A 19,768-nucleotide genomic window follows, 5' to 3' on the forward strand; every position below is an offset into this window, starting at 1 on the left:
AAGTGCCACATATTGGAAGTAGCAATTGGCACCAGAGTTCCTTTTATCTTTCTTCCAGTAGGTGGCGATAGAGTTCCTTTTCTCTTACAGTAGGTGGCACTAGATTTAATTTTCTCATACTTCCAAAACATGGCACTAGAGTTCCTTTACTTTTTCTTCTAATAGGAGGCACTAGAGTAATTTTTGTCTTACTTCCAATAGGTGGCACTAAAGGTCATTTTCTCTCACTTCCAGTAGGTGGCACTAGAGTTCCCTCTCTCTTTAAATAAGTGTCGCTAGAGTTCTCTTTTTCTTCTAATAGGTGGCACTAGAGTTCCTTTCCTTGTTCTTCCAATAGGTGGTACTAGAGTTCCTTTTCTTGTTCTTCCAATAGGTGGCATTAGAGTTCCTTTTCTTGTTCTTCCAATAGGTGGCATTAGAGTTCCTTTTCTTGTTCTTCCAATAGGGGGCATTAGAGTTCCTTTTCTTGTTCTTCCAATAGGGGGCATTAGAGTTCCTTTTCTTGTTCTTCCAATAGGGGGCATTAGAGTTCCTTTTCTTGTTCTTCCAATAGGGGGCATTAGAGTTCCTTTTCTTGTTCTTCCAATAGGTGGCACTAGAGTTCCCTGTCTCTTTAAATAAGTGTCAGTAGAGTTCTCTTTCTCTTCTAATAGAGAGCACTAGAGTTCCTTTTCTCTTACTTCGGCTACGCTCACACAAGCGTATGAATCGGATGAGTGCAATGTGGGAAAATCTCGCATTGCACTCAGGCCAATGTTATTCAATGAGGGAGAGCAGATGGTCTGCTTTTTTTTCCTCCAGATTCTGGATAAGCGAACAGTCGCAGCATGCTTGTATTGTCAGCAAGAGACGTGTCACTTGCATCCATACTAGTCTATGGGTGCTTGTGAAACATTGGACTGTTGTCGGAGGACAATTGCGATGGCGATAATTGCATTAGAGGTTTTTTCTCTTCCAATAGATGGCGCTGGAGTTTTTTTTCTCTTCCTTCCAATAGGTGGCACTAGAGTTCCCTTTTCTTGTTCTTCCAATAGATGGCATTAGAGTTCCTTTTCTCTTACTTCCAATAGGTGGCATTAGGGTTCCTTTTCTTGTTCTTCCAATAGGTGGCACTAGAGTACTTTCTGTCTTACTTCCAATAGGTGGCACTAGAGTTCCTTTCCTTGTTCTTCCAATAGGTGGCACTAGAGTTGCTTTTCTTGTTCTTCCAATAGGTGGCATTAGAGTTCCTTTTCTTGTTCTTCCAATAGGTGGCACTAGAGTTCCTTTCCTTGTTCTTCCAATAGGTGGCACTAGAGTTGCTTTTCTTGTTCTTCCAATAGGTGGCACTAGAGTTCATTTCCTTGTTCTTCCAATAGGTGGCACTAGAGTTGCTTTTCTTGTTCTTCCAATAGGGGGCATTAGAGTTCCTTTCCTTGTTCTTGCAATAGGTGGCACTAGAGTTCCTTTCCTTGTTCTTCCAATAGGTGACACTAGAGTTCCTTTCCTTGTTCTTCCAATAGGTGGCACTAGAGTTCCTTTTCTTGTTCTTCCAATAGGTGGCATTAGAGTTCCTTTTCTTATTCTTCCAATAGGTGGCACTAGAGTTCCCTGTCTCTTTAAATAAGTGTCAGTAGAGTTCTCTTTCTCCTAATAGAGAGCACTAGAGTTCCTTTTCTCTTACTTCGGCTACGCTCACACAAGCGTATGAATCGGATGAGTGCAATGTGGGAAAATCTCGCATTGCACTCAGGCCAATGTTATTCAATGAGGGAGCACGTGGATAAGGACTGTGGAAAAAACAAGCGCAAATAGGGTTTTACCCCAATATGTACGGGGTAAGGAGGGGGGAGTATGAATACTCACCAAATGTAGTTGTGAGAGTCACAACTACTATGAACGCATGTGATGTGGATCCAAGGCTGCAGCCACCAGTAGACAGCAGATCACAGAGAGCAAAAGAGAGAGGTGTTCAATTGCTGCGCCAAAAGATCACTTCAGTGGATGTTCAGATTAATGCCACTTTATTTGTCATATAGGTCGACGCGTTTCTGGAGCATCTGCCCCCTTCATCAGGACCATCAAGAACAAGAATAACATCAAATCTGACAGATTTGATGTTATTCTTGTTCTTGATGGTCCTGATGAAGGGGGCAGATGCTCCAGAAACGCGTCGACCTATATGACAAATAAAGTGGCATTAATCTGAACATCCACTGAAGTGATCTTTTGGCGCAGCAATTGAACACCTCTCTCTTTTGCTCTCTGTGATTCAATGAGGGAGAGCAGATGGTCTGCTTTTTTTTCCTCCAGATTCTGGATAAGCGAACAGTCGCAGCATGCTGCTATTGTCAGCAAGAGACGTGTCACTTGCACCCATACAAGTCTATGGGTGCTTGTGAAACATTAGACTGTTGTTGGAGGACAATTGCGATGGCGATAATTGCATTAGAGGTTTTTTCTCTTCCAATAGATGGCGCTGAAGTTTTTTTTTCTCTTACTTCCAATAGGTGGCACTAGAATTGCTTTTCTCATCGAATAGGTGGCACTAGAGTTATTTTTTCTTCCAATAGATGGCACTAGAGTCCCTTTTCTCTTACTTCCAGTAAGTGTCACTGGCGTTTCTATTTTCCTCCAATAGATGGCACTAGAGTTTTTTTTCTCTTCTAATAGATGACACTTGAGTTTTTTTCACTTCCAATAGATAGCACTAGAGTTCCTTTTCTCTTACTTCTAATTAAATGGCACTAGAGGTTTTTTTCCGTACTACCAATAGGTGGCACTAGAGTTCCTTTTCTCTTACAATTTGTGGCACTAGGGTTCATTTTCTCTTCCTCTCTGAAGACCATGTGTTGTTCCCCTGAAATGTTATGTCTCCAAACACCAATTCAGTACTCCCTCAAGATGAAGACACCATAATCCAGCCTGCATTGGTTGCATGCTCTATATTTTGTAGCAGCATAACTGCATCTGAATTTTTGGGGCAATGGAACAGTAGATTTAGGCAGAAGGAGACCCTTACATTATGATGACCTTATATCTATAGTCATCCACTAAGGAGATGTCAGTTGGAATTGTTGTGGGACCTCGTGTGGATTACATCGGGCCTGCAGGGTGTGTTGGGGTTAATAAAGTGGTGAAAGAGGGTGTTTTTTGTATTATATTCCAAATAAAGAATTTTTCGGTGTCTGTGTTTATTTACTTTCACTTACAGATTAGTGATGGGGGATGTCATAGACGCCTGCCATCACTAATCTAGGGATTAGCAGCAGCTATGGGCTATTAACCCCTTATTATCCCGATTGCCAGCGCACCAGGGCAACGGGAAGAGCTGTCTAAAGCGCCAGGCGGCTGCAGGTTGCTATCCTTAGGCTGAGGTGGCGGCCCATAACCATGGCCCTCCCCAGTCTGAGAATACCAACCAACAGTTTTCGGACTTTATCTTGGTTGGGTATCAAAATTGGGGAATGGAACCGCTTGCTCTTTTTTTAAATGATTTATTTAAATAATTTTTAAAAAAAGCCACATGTGGTTCCTTTTATTTTGCTACACAGCCAAGATAAGTGCATGGCAGGGGGCTGCAGCCTGTGGCCATGGGCTTTATCTGTGCTGGTATCATAATATGGAGGGACCCTATGACAACTTATTTATTTATTTTTCCTGTACGGGTAGAAACTCGTACAGGTACATGACTGGCTTGTGACTCGCACGAGTGCAGTGAAAAAATCTCGCACTGCACTTGGCCCCATGTAAGCCAATGGTGCAGCTCACATTTGTGAGTTTTTCCTCAGCCCTAATCGGACTGAGGAAAAAAATGGTAGCATGCTGTGATTGTCTGCAAGTCTCCTATCACTCACACCCATACAAGTCTATGGGTGCGAGAGAAACATTGGACTGCACTCGGATGACATTCAAGTGCAGTGTGATATACGCTCAGGCTGACAATGGAGGAGATGGGGGGATTAACCCATCCCTCTCCTCCGCAGCTTTCTTCCGATCGCAGGATTGGGTCTCAGTTACATGACACTCGGACCAGGCTTGCAACAGAGCCTGGGCCGTGGGTGATTAGCATATCACATTGCCAGTGTGACCCCGGTCTATGATATAGACGAGCATAACGCCTGTGAATGGAAGCAGTCAGCTGACGTGCAGACACACTGCCACTCATTGTGGAGGTGCGGCTGACTGCAACCAATCACAGGCACCAGTGGGTGGGGAAAGCAGTGCATATTCAATGAGGGTTAATTAGCTGCTCCAGAATTGAATGCATGACCTGGAAGCAGCTTGCGGCCATGACAGATCCTTGTTAAGTAGATTGTGCCCACTCCTATCTCCTTATACCTTCTACCAACATTTTTAATCTCTGGTTTCTGATCCTCATAGACTTAAGGGTGCTTTACACGCTGCGACATCGCTAGCGATGTTGCGAGCGATAGCACCCGCCTCCGTCGTTGGTCATCATATCGGTGCGATATGTGGTGATCGCTGCCGTAGCGAACATTATCGCTACGGCAGTGTCACACGCACATACCTGCCTAGCGACGTCGCTGTGACCGCCGAAGAATCCCTCCTTCAAGGGGGAGGTGCATGCGGCATCACAGCAACGTCACAAAACGGCTGTCCAATAGAAGCGGAGGGGTGGAGATAAGCGGCCGGAACATGCCACCCACCTTCTTCCTTCCTCATTGCCGGTAGACGCAGGTAAGAAGATGTTCGTCGCTCCTGCGGTGTCACACATAGCGATGTGTGCTGCCGCAGGAACGACGAACAACAGCGTACCTGCAGCAGCAACGATATTAAGGAAATGAACGACGTGTCAACGAGCAACGATTTTGCACTCGTTGATCGGCGCTCTTTGGTGTCACACGCTGCGATGTCGCTAACGGCGCCGGATGTGCGTCACTAACGACGTGACCCCCAACGATATATCGTTAGCGATGTCGCAGCGTGTAAAGCACCCTTTATACGGGGACTGGATTCTGGATTGGAACCAGCTCAAACGTAAAACAGACCGGACACAACTGATATGTGGGAGCATGGTGATTTTAAAGAGGTTGGTTACTACTTTTTACATTGATGGCTGTTACGCTCACCGAGGAGCGGCGAGCGTCCGGAGGTGGACCCACTGGACCGTGCACCGGACTCCCCTGAGAAGGCGACCAGCAGCGAACCCCTATACAGGGACTGTGCGGCGCCTCCCCAGAAGGCCTAAATGCACGGCAGCCAGGAACCAGTAGTAGGAGTCTCTGTAGGGCCAGGTGTAGCAAGGTTGTGACGTCCACAGCCGGCAGAACACGGAAACTGCACCGGAGATGTTCACAGCAGGTACAGCACAGATAATATCCACGGCAGGTAGGGCACGGTGACGTCCACTGTCTGTATGAGCGGTGACGACCACAGCCGGAATGGTACGGATGGCACTACGGTGAGACAAGGGATTAGAACCAGGTATCAATGCACAGAAAACAGATAACAGCACAAGGGGGTCTGGACACTCGCAAGGCTCTAATGGAAGCATTGCTCGGGTGCCTGCTGCTGGGGGAGGTGGACCTGAATACCCATTAGGTAACAGGTGACCTCTGAGGTCACTTCCAGAAAACGGGGCATACCGCTTTAAGAAAGGGGGCGTGGCCTCGCGCGCAGCCTAGAGTCACTTACTGCAGTTCTGTGTAAGGACGGGAGACAGGAAGAGGCTGCAGCATGCCTGGGAGCAGGACGTACAGCAGGACCCGGAGCAGGGGCAGCGCCTGCAGAGCCATGGGACCGGTATGAGGAAGGCCGTCGCTGCCTGGGGCTAAGACCGGGAGTGCAAGTGGGAGCCATGCTGGGACCGGGCAAATGTGAGGGAGCGCGCCCCCCACAGGGTCTGGTGGGACCAGGCGCTACAATGGCTTATCCTCAGGATAGGTCATCAATGTCTGATCGGCCACGGTCTGACACCTGGTACCCCCACTGATCAGCTGTTCTCAGTGCCGGCAGCAGGCAGGTGGAAATGCTCAGTTCCAGAGCTGCCCCGTCTTCGCATAGCGGCGGTGGCCGGCTACTGTACGTCCGCCCCCCATTCAAATCAATAGGAGGCACATGTGCAGTACCCGGCTCAGGCTGTCTAGGTTAACGGACACCACGCATCTAGTTGTCATTACATTCTTTGTCATTTTCCTGAATTTGCTTCTCCTTAGACTTCACTGTCGCCATTTCGAGATATTTGTGTTTATTTGACTTTTTAAAAGAGCATTTGACAATGTGTTCCCTGACCCGGGCGACCTTACCTTAATACAGAAAACCCCTTCAATGCATTCTGACGAGGAGTCGTATTGACGTGATAGAATACAAGGCGTGCATACAAGATATACAGTTATAAGGCGTTATACACACCCAGGTCGGACATATTGTCATAATCCTTTGTGGAGAAGGTAATTCATGGCTGAACTGAGACTTGATGTAGAGATTTAGCTCCAAATTACATACTGACATGACATCCAGAGGATTTTATTCTTGTAGTAAAGATAGGTTAGAGGAGCAATCACAGAGACAAATAGGTGGATAAGATGCCGGGGAAGTGGAGAGGGTAATGATAGAGGAGGCTAACGTCCTTGTCATTAGCGGACTCTGGACGGAGAAGAGGGTCTGACACCTTCTCTTTTTTTCTTTTTTCCATTTTCCAAGTACAAGTTAAATTTTGAGTAGCGACTTTATTGGTCAGCAATGTGCGAGGACAGGAAAGAGAAAACACGGTTTAAATGAAGATATATTTTGTTGTTGTAATTGATAATATTCAAAAACCTTTTCAGAATCTGTAAGAATCCTTCCAACAAAAACAGACCCACTTTTTCCCTTAGAAATTGTTGAGGTGTAACTATTATTCTACACGTGTAAAAAAATCAATTAAAAAAATCAATTCTGCCCCCACCTACCACAACAAATTAAGCTCCTGTAAGCATTCTGCCTGCACTATAGGCGCCGGATCTATGTTTCTCCCCACATCCAAGCTTGCATTGAACCTGCCTACCGGGAAATTAAAGCCTGGGAAGCAGAAGACTTGATTTCCAACTAGAAATCGGTTTTCAGGACCCGGTCCAGCGGCTGATTGAGTGACCAACGGACCCAAACCTTGAGAAGCGTCTCTTACCTCTCAGTATATGTGGCTCTTCTTCTGAGGACTTAGCCTGGCGCAACGTCGTCGACGCAGATGTGATGTTGCTCCAGGCCAACTACCCAAAAGAATGGGATGTAAGAGATAGTTCTCAAGGCTCGCGTCTGATGGCCAAAGATTGCCGAACCAGCCACAGGGTTTAGTCCTGCAAATTGACTAGCACCCACCATAAATAAATTGATGGATAGTCCAAAAAACCCTGTTTTTGTCTGGTAGCAAAAACCACTGGGACTTTTTAAGCTTGCATTGCGCTTGTGCTAAAATACTGCTTGCAAAGTGCCGTGATGGGAGCCAGTGGCAGAGACGGAGAGCGAGGATTTTGGTCTCATTGGAAGCTTATTTCTGACAGCCCACCCATCATTTATAACTTTGGGCAGGCGAGGTGACCACATCCTGACGACTAGCCAACATAGGATGGGACAAGAAGAATTAGGTTGTGTGATGAGCTGTCATGATAATCACTTTGTGCCATGTGTTTTGTGACGGGCTCAGGGCCATTGTCTCTCTGCCTGCTGAGACAATGTTGTTTTTGCTTTGGCACAGGTAGAGTTTAATGTCAGTTTGTGTTGCAGCAGACTCCACAGTGGTTATCAGCTGTTCCCATTGATTACCACTTTTGGCCTGGATAAAAGCCCTCTTCTTCCAACAGAAGGCACCGGTTATTCAGGATTCATACTGTAGCTAGGTCTGCAGGTGGAAGGACGTGTCCTGGGAGCTGCTGTTGTCATCCGTTGTTTGGTTGAGTGAAAGTTACTTGTGATATTGTAACCTTCCTCTGTGTTTAATTGTTACTTTCACCTCTTGTAGTTGTGTTGGTTGTAGTTGTGCATGTGTTTCTGTTGTTGCCCCATCTGTCTTTATTTGTTGCTGGGGTCTGGAGGCTTCTGTTGTGGCCCGGCCCCTGGGGTGGTGGATGTCTAGAGGCTCATACCATCAGGGCCAGAACAGGAGATAGGAAGAGGCTGGGGGCTCAGACCTCGCTACCTTCAAGCGTACTTCTGAGTTGAAGGATAGCCTAGGGTACCCCCTTAGCTTGAGGTCCCTCATCCAGTCAACCTCCCAATCGGTCACTGATCATGACACAAGTGTTGTACTCACGGCCTCGACTCCATTTGGAAAGACATTTCAGAGCTCTTGGGATCGGTGGAGTCACCAGTTGTCAGACTCCCAGCAGGTTTACGGGGAAATGGTGATGACTTACTAAGATGAAATTCCCCTTTTACTGTATTGCAATTACTCTCTACGTACGCCATACTGCAAACATTTCAATCAGAGTTCACAATGTCAAAGAGTAAATCGTGGAGTCAGCGATTGTGTACCTTGGATCAGACCTACACATTCCAATGCTATTTATTATATTGGAGCTGGAAAGAGAAACCACGCAAAATAGGGTCTTATCTAATTAAAATTAAAGGTGAAACAACTGAGAAAGGCCCACCTTGTGTGGTTGTGCAAGTCACAACCACCATAAAACGCCTGAGGCCGCTGGAGAACCACGTGAAATTACAAACAATGGAAGGAAGAAAATTTTTAATCTCCTGTGCCGCCAAACCAGTCCAAATGATGTAGATAAAATGTGATTTATTGGTCAATGCGTTTCAAAGCCCTCAGAGGCTTCTTCATCAGGACAATCAGGTGTCCTGATGAAGAAGCCTGTGAGGACTTTGAAACACGTTGACCAATAAGTCACATTTTATCTACATCATTTGGACTGGTTTGGCGGCGCAGGAGATTAACCCTTTTCTTCCTTCCATTGTTTGTATTTCTAATATTGGAGCATAGTTGTCTACTAAGTGGTAGTAGCTTGTATGGTGACAATACAGTTCAGGATATTCAGGATTTTATATTGCTATATTTTTTATGTGTGCAGTAGATACATTCTATTAACACATGAATCATGTTACTTTTGTATTTTCCTATATTCCTTATTAACAGAAAGACATCGCCAACATGGACCTGGTCATGGAGACAGACATGGGTACCTTTATGCCATTGGGTGTAGAGTTTTCCGGCAAACCAGAAGCCAGGGCCATAATGTCGGAAATAATGCAGCTGCTGGAACCCATCAACATAACTAAACTTTTTGACCATGCTGATGGAACAGACATTAGTTTTTGGATGGAAGCCGGCGTCCCGGGTGAGTAGATATCGTACCTTGGTTTGGATAGCACCCTATATCAAGAGCAAAGTTTCCATTGTCTCTCTTAACCCTGAATTGAAATACTCAGCTAAGACATAGAGGCCTGTCGACTTTCCTTTTGCAGCAAGTTTCAAGGGCATTGACCACACCGGATTTTCTCCCCCCAACTATCTGCACCAAGATGAGGCCATTAAGATTGGACTAATGATCAATTTTTGCTTTCAAGATGGTTTTGTATCTGCTCTAACTCCTCCAGGAATATTAAAGGCGAGGCGCACACTCAATCACAGACATTAGCCAGCCAATTAAATTGCAATTCATGAACGTTAGTGACATATCTCAGCGACCATGCAAGAAATATATATTTGCATTCTTCGCCTCAGATCTATAATTTTATGTTCATATTATGCCGTTTGCATTAGTTTAATGTAGCAGAAAATAACTCCTTTTTATACCACTGTCTATGAAGTCTTTGCGCCCACAGAGACTATTTTCTGCCAAGTTTTATGAGGTATAATTAAAGATTATTTCCAGGAATGATAGGGTCAGCGCATTTCGCTATGTTGTAAGGTAGAAGAACGCGTGAGTGACAGATGGGAACACAAAGTGCAGTCTTGCAATAAATATGTTGTCACATTTGGACCTATCTCATGGCGGAGAGTCGATGTTGTGGATGTGTGATTGACGGCACAAAATGCTCGGCGTCGGTTTAATAGAACAATATGCCACGAAGCGAACACTTCTTATTGTAATAGACAAAAGCGTCCCTGAAGATGTGACTAATGTCCAGGGAGGAAAATCTACAGCAGGGAACACGCTCTTACCTAAGACTCGTCTACGTCTTATGTCCTCTAAATTGATCTCCACGCTGCTGCAGACCTCAGCTTTCAGCAGAATCATTCAGTTCTCAGATATTGTAGAAGAATGATCTGTTTTACTTGGGACTTACAGCAACTATATATTATCTGCATCATTGCAATGTAGAGAAAGCTGACATTACAGGATTATTCCCATCTCCAAGATCCTATACTAATATATAATAGATGTAATAATAAGAATATTAGTAAATACCTCCAATTAGAAATGTAGTATAGTTCTTCTGATTCACTCGGTCTCTTACTTCATGTGTAGGGCATTGCAGGACTGCCCTTGGAAGTCTCATACACCCAATAGTTGAGGGTTATTTCATTATGCTATACAATTATATGTTAATACTACTTTATCTACCACTGATTCCCAGTTTGTCATTCTGATTAAACTGTTTGTGCACGCTGTTTTTCACCATAAGGCCCTATGTGCACTGGAAAACGGAATTTTCTTAAGAAAATTCTGCAGAGTCTGAAAGATTACCACACCCACGGTAAAAAAAAATTGCATGCGGTTTGCTGCGGTTTTACCGTGGTATTGCCGCGGTATTTTTACCGTGGTTTTGCCGCGGATTGGTACATGTGTTTTAATGCATTCAATGCAATAAAGCACATTGAAGAAAAAAAAAAAAGTAATTTCCTTCTATGATAGATAGTAGATAGATAGATAAATAGACAGAGAGAAGAATAGATAGATAGATAGAGGGATAGGTAGATAGAGGACAGATCAATCAACAATCGACACGCTGCAGTTCTCCCGAGCGGTAATGTGTTGTTCACATTACCGGCCGTGGTAAATGCCCTGTGGTTATCTCTGCAGCCTCGTTACGAGGCTGCATTCAGCGCTGTGTGTCAGTCGCAGCTGGATGCAAGCGACGTGGGACTTCCGTGGATTACGTCGGAGCTGTGTGTTTGGGGGGGTAAATTAAGCGGTGAAAGTGGGGGCTTTTTTGTGTTTTATTAAAATAAAGGATTTTTTGGTGTGTGTGTTTATTCACTTTACTTACAGGTTAATCATGAAAGCTGTCTCATAGACGCTGCCATGATTAAAGTCTGGACTTAGTGGCGGCGATGCGCTGCCATTAACGCATTATTACCCTGATTGCCACCGCATCATGGCAACAGGAAGAGCTGGAGACACTCTAGGAGTGCCGCATAATGGATGCGACAGTCCCGGGGCAGCTGTGGGCTGATATTCTCGGCTGCGGGGTGAGGGGGGGGCATTAACCCTGGCCCTCGCCCTCCCCAGCCTGAGAACACCAGGCCGCCGCTGTGTGTTTACCTCGGCTGGACGGTAAAAATACGGCAGAGCCCACGTTTTTTTATTTTTATATGTCCGTTTGATTTGTATGTGTATTCTATATGTGTGTGTGTGAGTGTGATCTGTGTGTGTTCTATGTCTGTGTCTGATATGTGTGTGTTTACTCTCTGCTCCGCTTCCTCTTCCTGTCATAATGACATCACTTCCCTGCAAACCGAAGGCAGTGATGAACATTATGTCCTGAAACCGCAAAATTCCGCAGGGAATAACGCAGGAAAACGCAATGAACCGCACAGAATTTGCTGCCTGCGTTATTCCCTGCGGGATTTCACGATTACATTGCAGTCAATGGAGTGAAATGCCGCAGCGACGTGTGGAAAAGAAGTGACATGCAATTGTTTTTGCTGCGGGAATCCCGCAGCAAAAATGCAGCTGTCAAAATCCGCATAGTGCGCACAGCATTTTTTTCCCTATAGGATTTGCTGGTGAATCACTGCAGAGATGTTATGAACATAACATGCAGCGAAACATGCAGCAAAACCGCAGGAAATCCACGGCAAAAAACGGTAAGTGCGCACAGGGACTAAGGCCCACATCAACACCATCCTGGTACACATCTGAAGCTCAGCTATAAGCTTAGCTGCAAAGGAGGCCATGATTTATGCTATATACTGCAATACCTACCACATAGTATGATGTCCCCACATAGTATAATGTCCCTAATACTACCACACAGCATGATGTTCCCAAACAACCCCCTATGCAGTATGAAATATACACAGTATAACATCCCCACACTGCCCCTCACACAGTATGTTGTCTCCACAAAGCCCCTCATACAGTATAACACCCCCACACTGCCTCTCACACAGTATAACATCCCCACACTGCCCCTCACACAGTATGTTGTCTCTACAAAGCCCCTCATACAGTATAACACCCCCACACTGCCTCTCACACAGTATAACATCCCCACACTGCCCCTCACACAGTATGTTGTCCACACAAAGCCCCTCACACAGTATAACATCCCCACACTGCCCCTCATACATTATAACATCCCCACACTGCCCCTCACACAGTTTGTTGTCCCCACAAAGCCCCTCACCCAGTATAGCACCCCCATACTGTCCCTCACACAGTATGTTATCCCCTTAAAGCCCCTCACACAGTATAGCAACCCAACACTGCCCCTTACACAGTATTCTACCTTCACAAAGCCCTTCACACAGTATAACATCCCCACACTGTGCCTCACAGAGTATGTTGTCCCCAGAAAGCCCCTCACACAGTATAACATCTCCACACTGCCCCTCACATAGTATGTTGTCACCACAAAGCCCCTTGTACAGTATGATGTCCACACAAAACCCTTCACACAGTAGAACCTCCCTACACTGCCCCTGATACAGTATGTTGTCCCCAAAAATCCCCTCACATAGTGTGATGTCCTCACACAGCACCCATGCAATATGATGTCCCCACAGTTTCCCTCCCATAAGTACTGACAATTAAAAAATACTACTACTCCTCTAACTCTCTGCTTTGGTCTGTGCAGTGTAAGGCACAGCATTTGCGATATAGCGACGTCATCGAGCCTTCTGCGCTTTTATACTCAATGGTGGAAGAGGCAGCTGATTGCTCCCTGTTCCATTATTGTATTCAGCGGTACCTGCTTCAGTATTCTGCAGATACCGCTGAAATTGATGAAATTGAGATACTAAACGAAGAGAGGCCACATGGTGATGGACACTATTGTTAACAGCCCATTGTCTCGGTCTGCTGGCTGCATCGGAACAACTATAGGGCAGCACTGTGCCCAGGTCTGGATTTGTTAAACTAACCAGTGACAAAAATTGACTGATATGAATAGTAACAAGTATTTGTGTTTGATTCTTTCCTTAAATAAATTCCCAGCTTTGTATTTGGAAGATTTTATGCTTAAATTCTGAACACTTAATGGAAATCAGATGGGAATTTCTGTGCAGAATAATGCAACTTTAGTAAGGTTATTTTGCGGGTAGAATTTTTTAATTGTTTCAAAAGTCTTTGGATCAAGAGAAAATCTTTGCATCTGTGATTAGCATGAAAACTGTAACTTCCCTTGTTGTTGTAGTATTTACTAAGGAGGTTTACCCATATGTGAGCGCTGTCCCAGCAGTAATTAAAATAATCCCATCTGAAATAATGAAATGTGACAGGGTTGTCATTGCAATTTTTTGGTCTGTTTTTGAAAGGCTTGTGAGAAACCCACCCAACATCTGCAATAAATACAGTTTTTTAAAGAGCATTTCTGAGAATCCGGATCTTCTAAGAGAAAGTACATATGGCACCTCACCAGCCAACCAGAGCAGAAACTCGGAAACCCGGTGCAGATACACTGCAGTTCAAAAGTTTGAGGTCACCCAGACAATTTTGTCTTTTCATTAAAAATCATACATTTATTTATCAAGTTGAGTTGCATAATGAATAGAAAATATAGTCCAGACATTGCCGAGGTTAGACATAATGATTTTTACTTGAAATAATAATTTTCTCTTTCAAACTCTGCTTTCGTCACAGAATGTTCCTTTGCAGCAATTCCAGCTTTGCAGACCTTTGGCATTCTAGCTGTTAATTTTCTAAGGTAATCTGGAGATATTTCACCCCATGCTTCCAGAAGCCCTCCTACAGGTTGGATTGGCTTGATGGGCACTTTTTCTGTACCAGGTCAAGTTGCTCCCACAACAGCTCAATAGGGTTGAGATCTGGTGACTGGGCTGGACACTCCATTACAGATACAGTCATATGAAAAAGTTTGGGCACCCCTATTAATGTTAACCTTTTTTCTTTATAACAATTTGGGTTTTTGAAGCAGCTATTTCAGTTTCATATATCTAATAACTGATGGACTGAGTAATATTTCTGGATTGAAATGAGGTTTATTGTACTAACAGAAAATGTGCAATCCGCATTTAAACAAAATTTCACCGGTGCAAAAGTATGGGCACCTCAACATAAAAGTGACATTAATATTTTGTAGATCCTCCTTTTGCAAAAATAACAGCCTCTAGTCGCTTCCTGAAGCTTTTAATGAGTTCCTGGATCCTGGATGAAGGTATATTTGACCATTCCTGTTTACAATACAATTCCAGTTCAGTTAAGTTTGATGGTCGCCGAGCATGGACAGCACGCTTCAAATCATCCCACAGATTTTCAATGATATTCAGGTCTGGGGACTGGGATGGGCATTCCAGAACATTGTAATTGTTCCTCTGCATGAATGCCTGAGTAGATTTGGAGCGATGTTTTGGATCATTGTCTTGCTGAAATATCCATCCCCTGCGTAACTTCAACTTCGGCACTGATTCTTGCACATTATTGTCAAGAATCTGCTGATACTGAGTTGAATCCATGCGACCCTCAACTTTAACAAGATTCCCGATGCCGGCATTGGCCCCACAGCCCCAAAGCATGATGGAACCTCCACCAAATTTTACTGTGGGTAGCAAGTGCTTTTCTTGGAATGCCGTGTTTTTTTGCCTCCATACATAACGCCTTTTTGTATGACCAAACAACTCAATCTTTGTTTCATCAGTCCACAGGACCTTCTTCCAAAATGTAACTGGCTTGTCCAAATGTGCTTTTGCATACCTCAGGCGACTCTGTTTGTGACGTGCTTGCAGAAATGGCTTCTTTCGCATCACTCTCCCATACAACTGCTCCGTGTGCAAACTGTGCTTAATTGTTGACCGATGCACATTGACACCATCTGCAGCAAGATGATGCTGCAGGTCTTTGGAGGTGGTCTGTGGATTGTCCTTGACCGTTCTCACCATTCTTCTTCTCTGCCTTTCTGATATTTTTCTTGGCCGGCCAATTCTGGGCTTAACAATAACTGTACCTGTGTTCTTCCATTTCCTTACTATGTTCCTCACAGTGGAAACTGACAGTTCAAATCTCAGAGACAATTTTTTGTATCCTTCCCCTGAACAACTATGTTGAATAATCTTTGTTTTCAGATCATTTGAGAGTTGTTTTGAGGAGCCCATGATGCCACTCTTCATAGGAGATTCAAATAGGAGAACAACTTGCAAGTGGCCACCTTAAAAACCTTTTCTCATGATTGGATACACCTGCCTATGAAGTTCAAAGCTCCATGAGGTTACAAAGCCAATTTAGTGCTTTAGTACGTCAGTAAAAAGTAGTTAGGAGTGTTCAAATCAAGCAATTGATAAGGGTGCCCATACTTTTGCACCGGTCAAATTTTGTTTAAATGTGGATTGCACATTTTCTGTTAGTAAAATGTACTCACAGCAAAAAAGGGCAACCAGTCCAGTTAGCCCAGGCCAACACATCTAATGCACAAACAGGATGCAGACAAGCCTCTCAACATGATGGACACTTCACAGGTGCAAGGTAAATTGCACACTAGTGGCGCGCATAGGGCACTGTTCACACTTGTATGCGCATGGTGTCCAGCCAGCAACCTATTATCACGCCCTTACTATTAGATTAGGCGGGTTACTCGGACACTACTCACTGCAGCACGTAAGGGACAGAAATTCCACTATGCACGGCCGTATGGCCTGGCTGCACCCCGCATAATCAAAGTGCAAAAAATACATATAAAATATATGTGAGGTATTAGTTTGTAAATTGGCCAATGTACGTAAGCCCACAATCCTCATCACGGATCCTCACGCTTGCGGGTCCCTACACTGATAAATATCAAAAATTAGCATTAATAATTGATTATGCGGGGTGCAGCCGGGCCTCTTAATACGGCCGTGCATAGTGGACTTTCTGTCCCTTACGTGCTGCAGTGAGTAGTGTCCGAGTAACCCGCCTAATCTAATAGTAAGGGCGTGGTAATAGGTTGCTGGCTGGACACCATGCGCATACAAGTGTGAACAGTGCCCTATGCGCGCCACTAGTGTGCAATTTACCTTGCACCTGTGAAGTGCCCATCATGTTGAGAGTAGAGTTGAGCGCGGTTCGTGGTTCGTGGTTCTCCAGTTCGCGGCTCGAGTGATTTTGGGGCATGTTCTAGATCGAACTAGAACTCGAGCTTTTTGCAAAAGCTCGGTAGTTCTAGAAACGTTCGAGAACGGTTCTAGCAGCCAAAAAACAGCTAAATCATAGCTTGGTTTCTGCTGTAATAGTGTAAGTCACTCTGTGAATCAAACTATTATCACATTTCAGTGTATAGTGTGCGTGAACAGCGCCTTCAGATCACTGCTGTTTCTATAATGGCGATCGCCATTTTTTTTTTTTTTTTTTCTTGTCTTCCTTCCCTAAGCGCGCGCGTCTTGTGGGGCGGGCCAGCATGTCAGCCAATCCCAGACACACACACAGCTAAGTGGACTTTGAGCCAGAGAAGCAACGGCATGTGTGATAGGATCTGCATGTCACATGTCCCTGCATTATAAAACCGGACATTTTCTTCACGGACGCCATTATCTGCCTTCTGCGTCTTTGGTGTCAGACATCACTGTCGCAGCTCCGTCTTCCTGAGTCCTATAGCCGATACAGCTGTATGCGCTGCATACACAGCGTTAGACAGCTTAGGGAGAGCACTTTATAGCAGTCCTTTTAAGGGCTCCAACCGGCAGGGTCAGAGAGCCATAGGTGACAGGTCCTGCAAACAGCAACAGCGTCTGTGTAGCCCAGGTCAGGGATTTCCTACCTGCATTTCACCATTAGGAGGGAATAGAAAGGCAGTCTTCCATTCCTCTACCCAGAGCACCACAATCCTGCCACTGTACCCTCTTGTCCTCTGCACACTCCAACTGATAACTAAGCCATTATACTAGCAAACACTCAGTGTACCTAGTGGCATCCTATACGTGGCTATTGGACTTTGCTATAGTCCCACTAGTGCAAAGACATTTGCAGAGCGCGTCTGCCTGCATTGCACACTACAACTCATTCTAACCAAGCCATTATACTAGCAAACACTCAGTGTACCTAGTGGCATCCTATACGTGGCTATTGGACTTTGCTATAGTCCCACTAGTGCAAAGACATTTGCAGAGCGCGTCTGCCTGCGTTGCACACTACAACTCATTCTAACCAAGCCATTATACTAGCAAACACTCAGTGTACCTAGTGGCATCCTATACGTGGCTATTGGACTTTGCTATAGTCCCACTAGTGCAAAGACATTTGCAGAGCGCGTCTGCCTGCGTTGCACACTACAACTCATTCTAACCAAGCCATTATACTAGCAAACACTCAGTGTACCTAGTGGCATCCTATACGTGGCTATTGGACTTTGCTATAGTCCCACTAGTGCAAAGACATTTGCAGAGCGCGTCTGCCTGCGTTGCACACTACAACTCATTCTAACCAAGCCATTATACTAGCAAACACTCAGTGTACCTAGTGGCATCCTATACGTGGCTATTGGACTTTGCTATAGTCCCACTAGTGCAAAGACATTTGCAGAGCGCGTCTGCCTGCGTTGCACACTACAACTCATTCTAACCAAGCCATTATACTAGCAAACACTCAGTGTACCTAGTGGCATCCTATACGTGGCTATTGGACTTTGCTATAGTCCCACTAGTGCAAAGACATTTGCAGAGCGCGTCTGCCTGCGTTGCACACTACAACTCATTCTAACCAAGCCATTATACTAGCAAACACTCAGTGTACCTAGTGGCATCCTATACGTGGCTATTGGACTTTGCTATAGTCCCACTAGTGCAAAGACATTTGCAGAGCGCGTCTGCCTGCGTTGCACACTACAACTCATTCTAACCAAGCCATTATACTAGCAAACACTCAGTGTACCTAGTGGCATCCTATACGTGGCTATTGGACTTTGCTATAGTCCCACTAGTGCAAAGACATTTGCAGAGCGCGTCTGCCTGCGTTGCACACTACAACTCATTCTAACCAAGCCATTATACTAGCAAACACTCAGTGTACCTAGTGGCATCCTATACGTGGCTATTGGACTTTGCTATAGTCCCACTAGTGCAAAGACATTTGCAGAGCGCGTCTGCCTGCGTTGCACACTACAACTCATTCTAACCAAGCCATTATACTAGCAAACACTCAGTGTACCTAGTGGCATCCTATACGTGGCTATTGGACTTTGCTATAGTCCCACTAGTGCAAAGACATTTGCAGAGCGCGTCTGCCTGCGTTGCACACTACAACTCATTCTAACCAAGCCATTATACTAGCAAACACTCAGTGTACCTAGTGGCATCCTATACGTGGCTATTGGACTTTGCTATAGTCCCACTAGTGCAAAGACATTTGCAGAGCGCGTCTGCCTGCGTTGCACACTACAACTCATTCTAACCAAGCCATTATACTAGCAAACACTCAGTGTACCTAGTGGCATCCTATACGTGGCTATTGGACTTTGCTATAGTCCCACTAGTGCAAAGACATTTGCAGAGCGCGTCTGCCTGCGTTGCACACTACAACTCATTCTAACCAAGCCATTATACTAGCAAACACTCAGTGTACCTAGTGGCATCCTATACGTGGCTATTGGACTTTGCTATAGTCCCACTAGTGCAAAGACATTTGCAGAGCGCGTCTGCCTGCGTTGCACACTACAACTCATTCTAACCAAGCCATTATACTAGCAAACACTCAGTGTACCTAGTGGCATCCTATACGTGGCTATTGGACTTTGCTATAGTCCCACTAGTGCAAAGACATTTGCAGAGCGCGTCTGCCTGCGTTGCACACTACAACTCATTCTAACCAAGCCATTATACTAGCAAACACTCAGTGTACCTAGTGGCATCCTATACGTGGCTATTGGACTTTGCTATAGTCCCACTAGTGCAAAGACATTTGCAGAGCGCGTCTGCCTACGTTGCACACTACAACTCATTCTAACCAAGCCATTATACTAGCAAACACTCAGTGTACCTAGTGGCATCCTATACGTGGCTATTGGACTTTGCTATAGTCCCACTAGTGCAAAGACATTTGCAGAGCGCGTCTGCCTGCGTTGCACACTACAACTCATTCTAACCAAGCCATTATACTAGCAAACACTCAGTGTACCTAGTGGCATCCTATACGTGGCTATTGGACTTTGCTATAGTCCCACTAGTGCAAAGACATTTGCAGAGCGCGTCTGCCTGCGTTGCACACTACAACTCATTCTAACCAAGCCATTATACTAGCAAACACTCAGTGTACCTAGTGGCATCCTATACGTGGCTATTGGACTTTGCTATAGTCCCACTAGTGCAAAGACATTTGCAGAGCGCGTCTGCCTGCGTTGCACACTACAACTCATTCTAACCAAGCCATTATACTAGCAAACACTCAGTGTACCTAGTGGCATCCTATACGTGGCTATTGGACTTTGCTATAGTCCCACTAGTGCAAAGACATTTGCAGAGCGCGTC

At 45.1% G+C, this 19,768-nt stretch overlaps 1 protein-coding gene across 1 annotated transcript in view; it reads left to right on the plus strand.

Annotated features, from left to right (window-relative positions):
* The window catches only part of CPQ (carboxypeptidase Q), a 718,960-nt gene that overhangs the window by 620,268 nt on the left and 78,924 nt on the right, over positions 1 to 19,768 (plus strand). Inside the window, exon 7 of the mRNA XM_075316234.1 lies at positions 9,068 to 9,269. Within this exon, the coding sequence (XP_075172349.1) occupies positions 9,068 to 9,269 (202 nt within the window). The remainder of the gene's footprint in view (positions 1 to 9,067; positions 9,270 to 19,768) is intronic.

Source organism: Anomaloglossus baeobatrachus, chromosome 6, assembly GCF_048569485.1.
Source record: "Anomaloglossus baeobatrachus isolate aAnoBae1 chromosome 6, aAnoBae1.hap1, whole genome shotgun sequence".
Lineage (NCBI taxonomy): Eukaryota > Metazoa > Chordata > Amphibia > Anura > Aromobatidae > Anomaloglossus > Anomaloglossus baeobatrachus.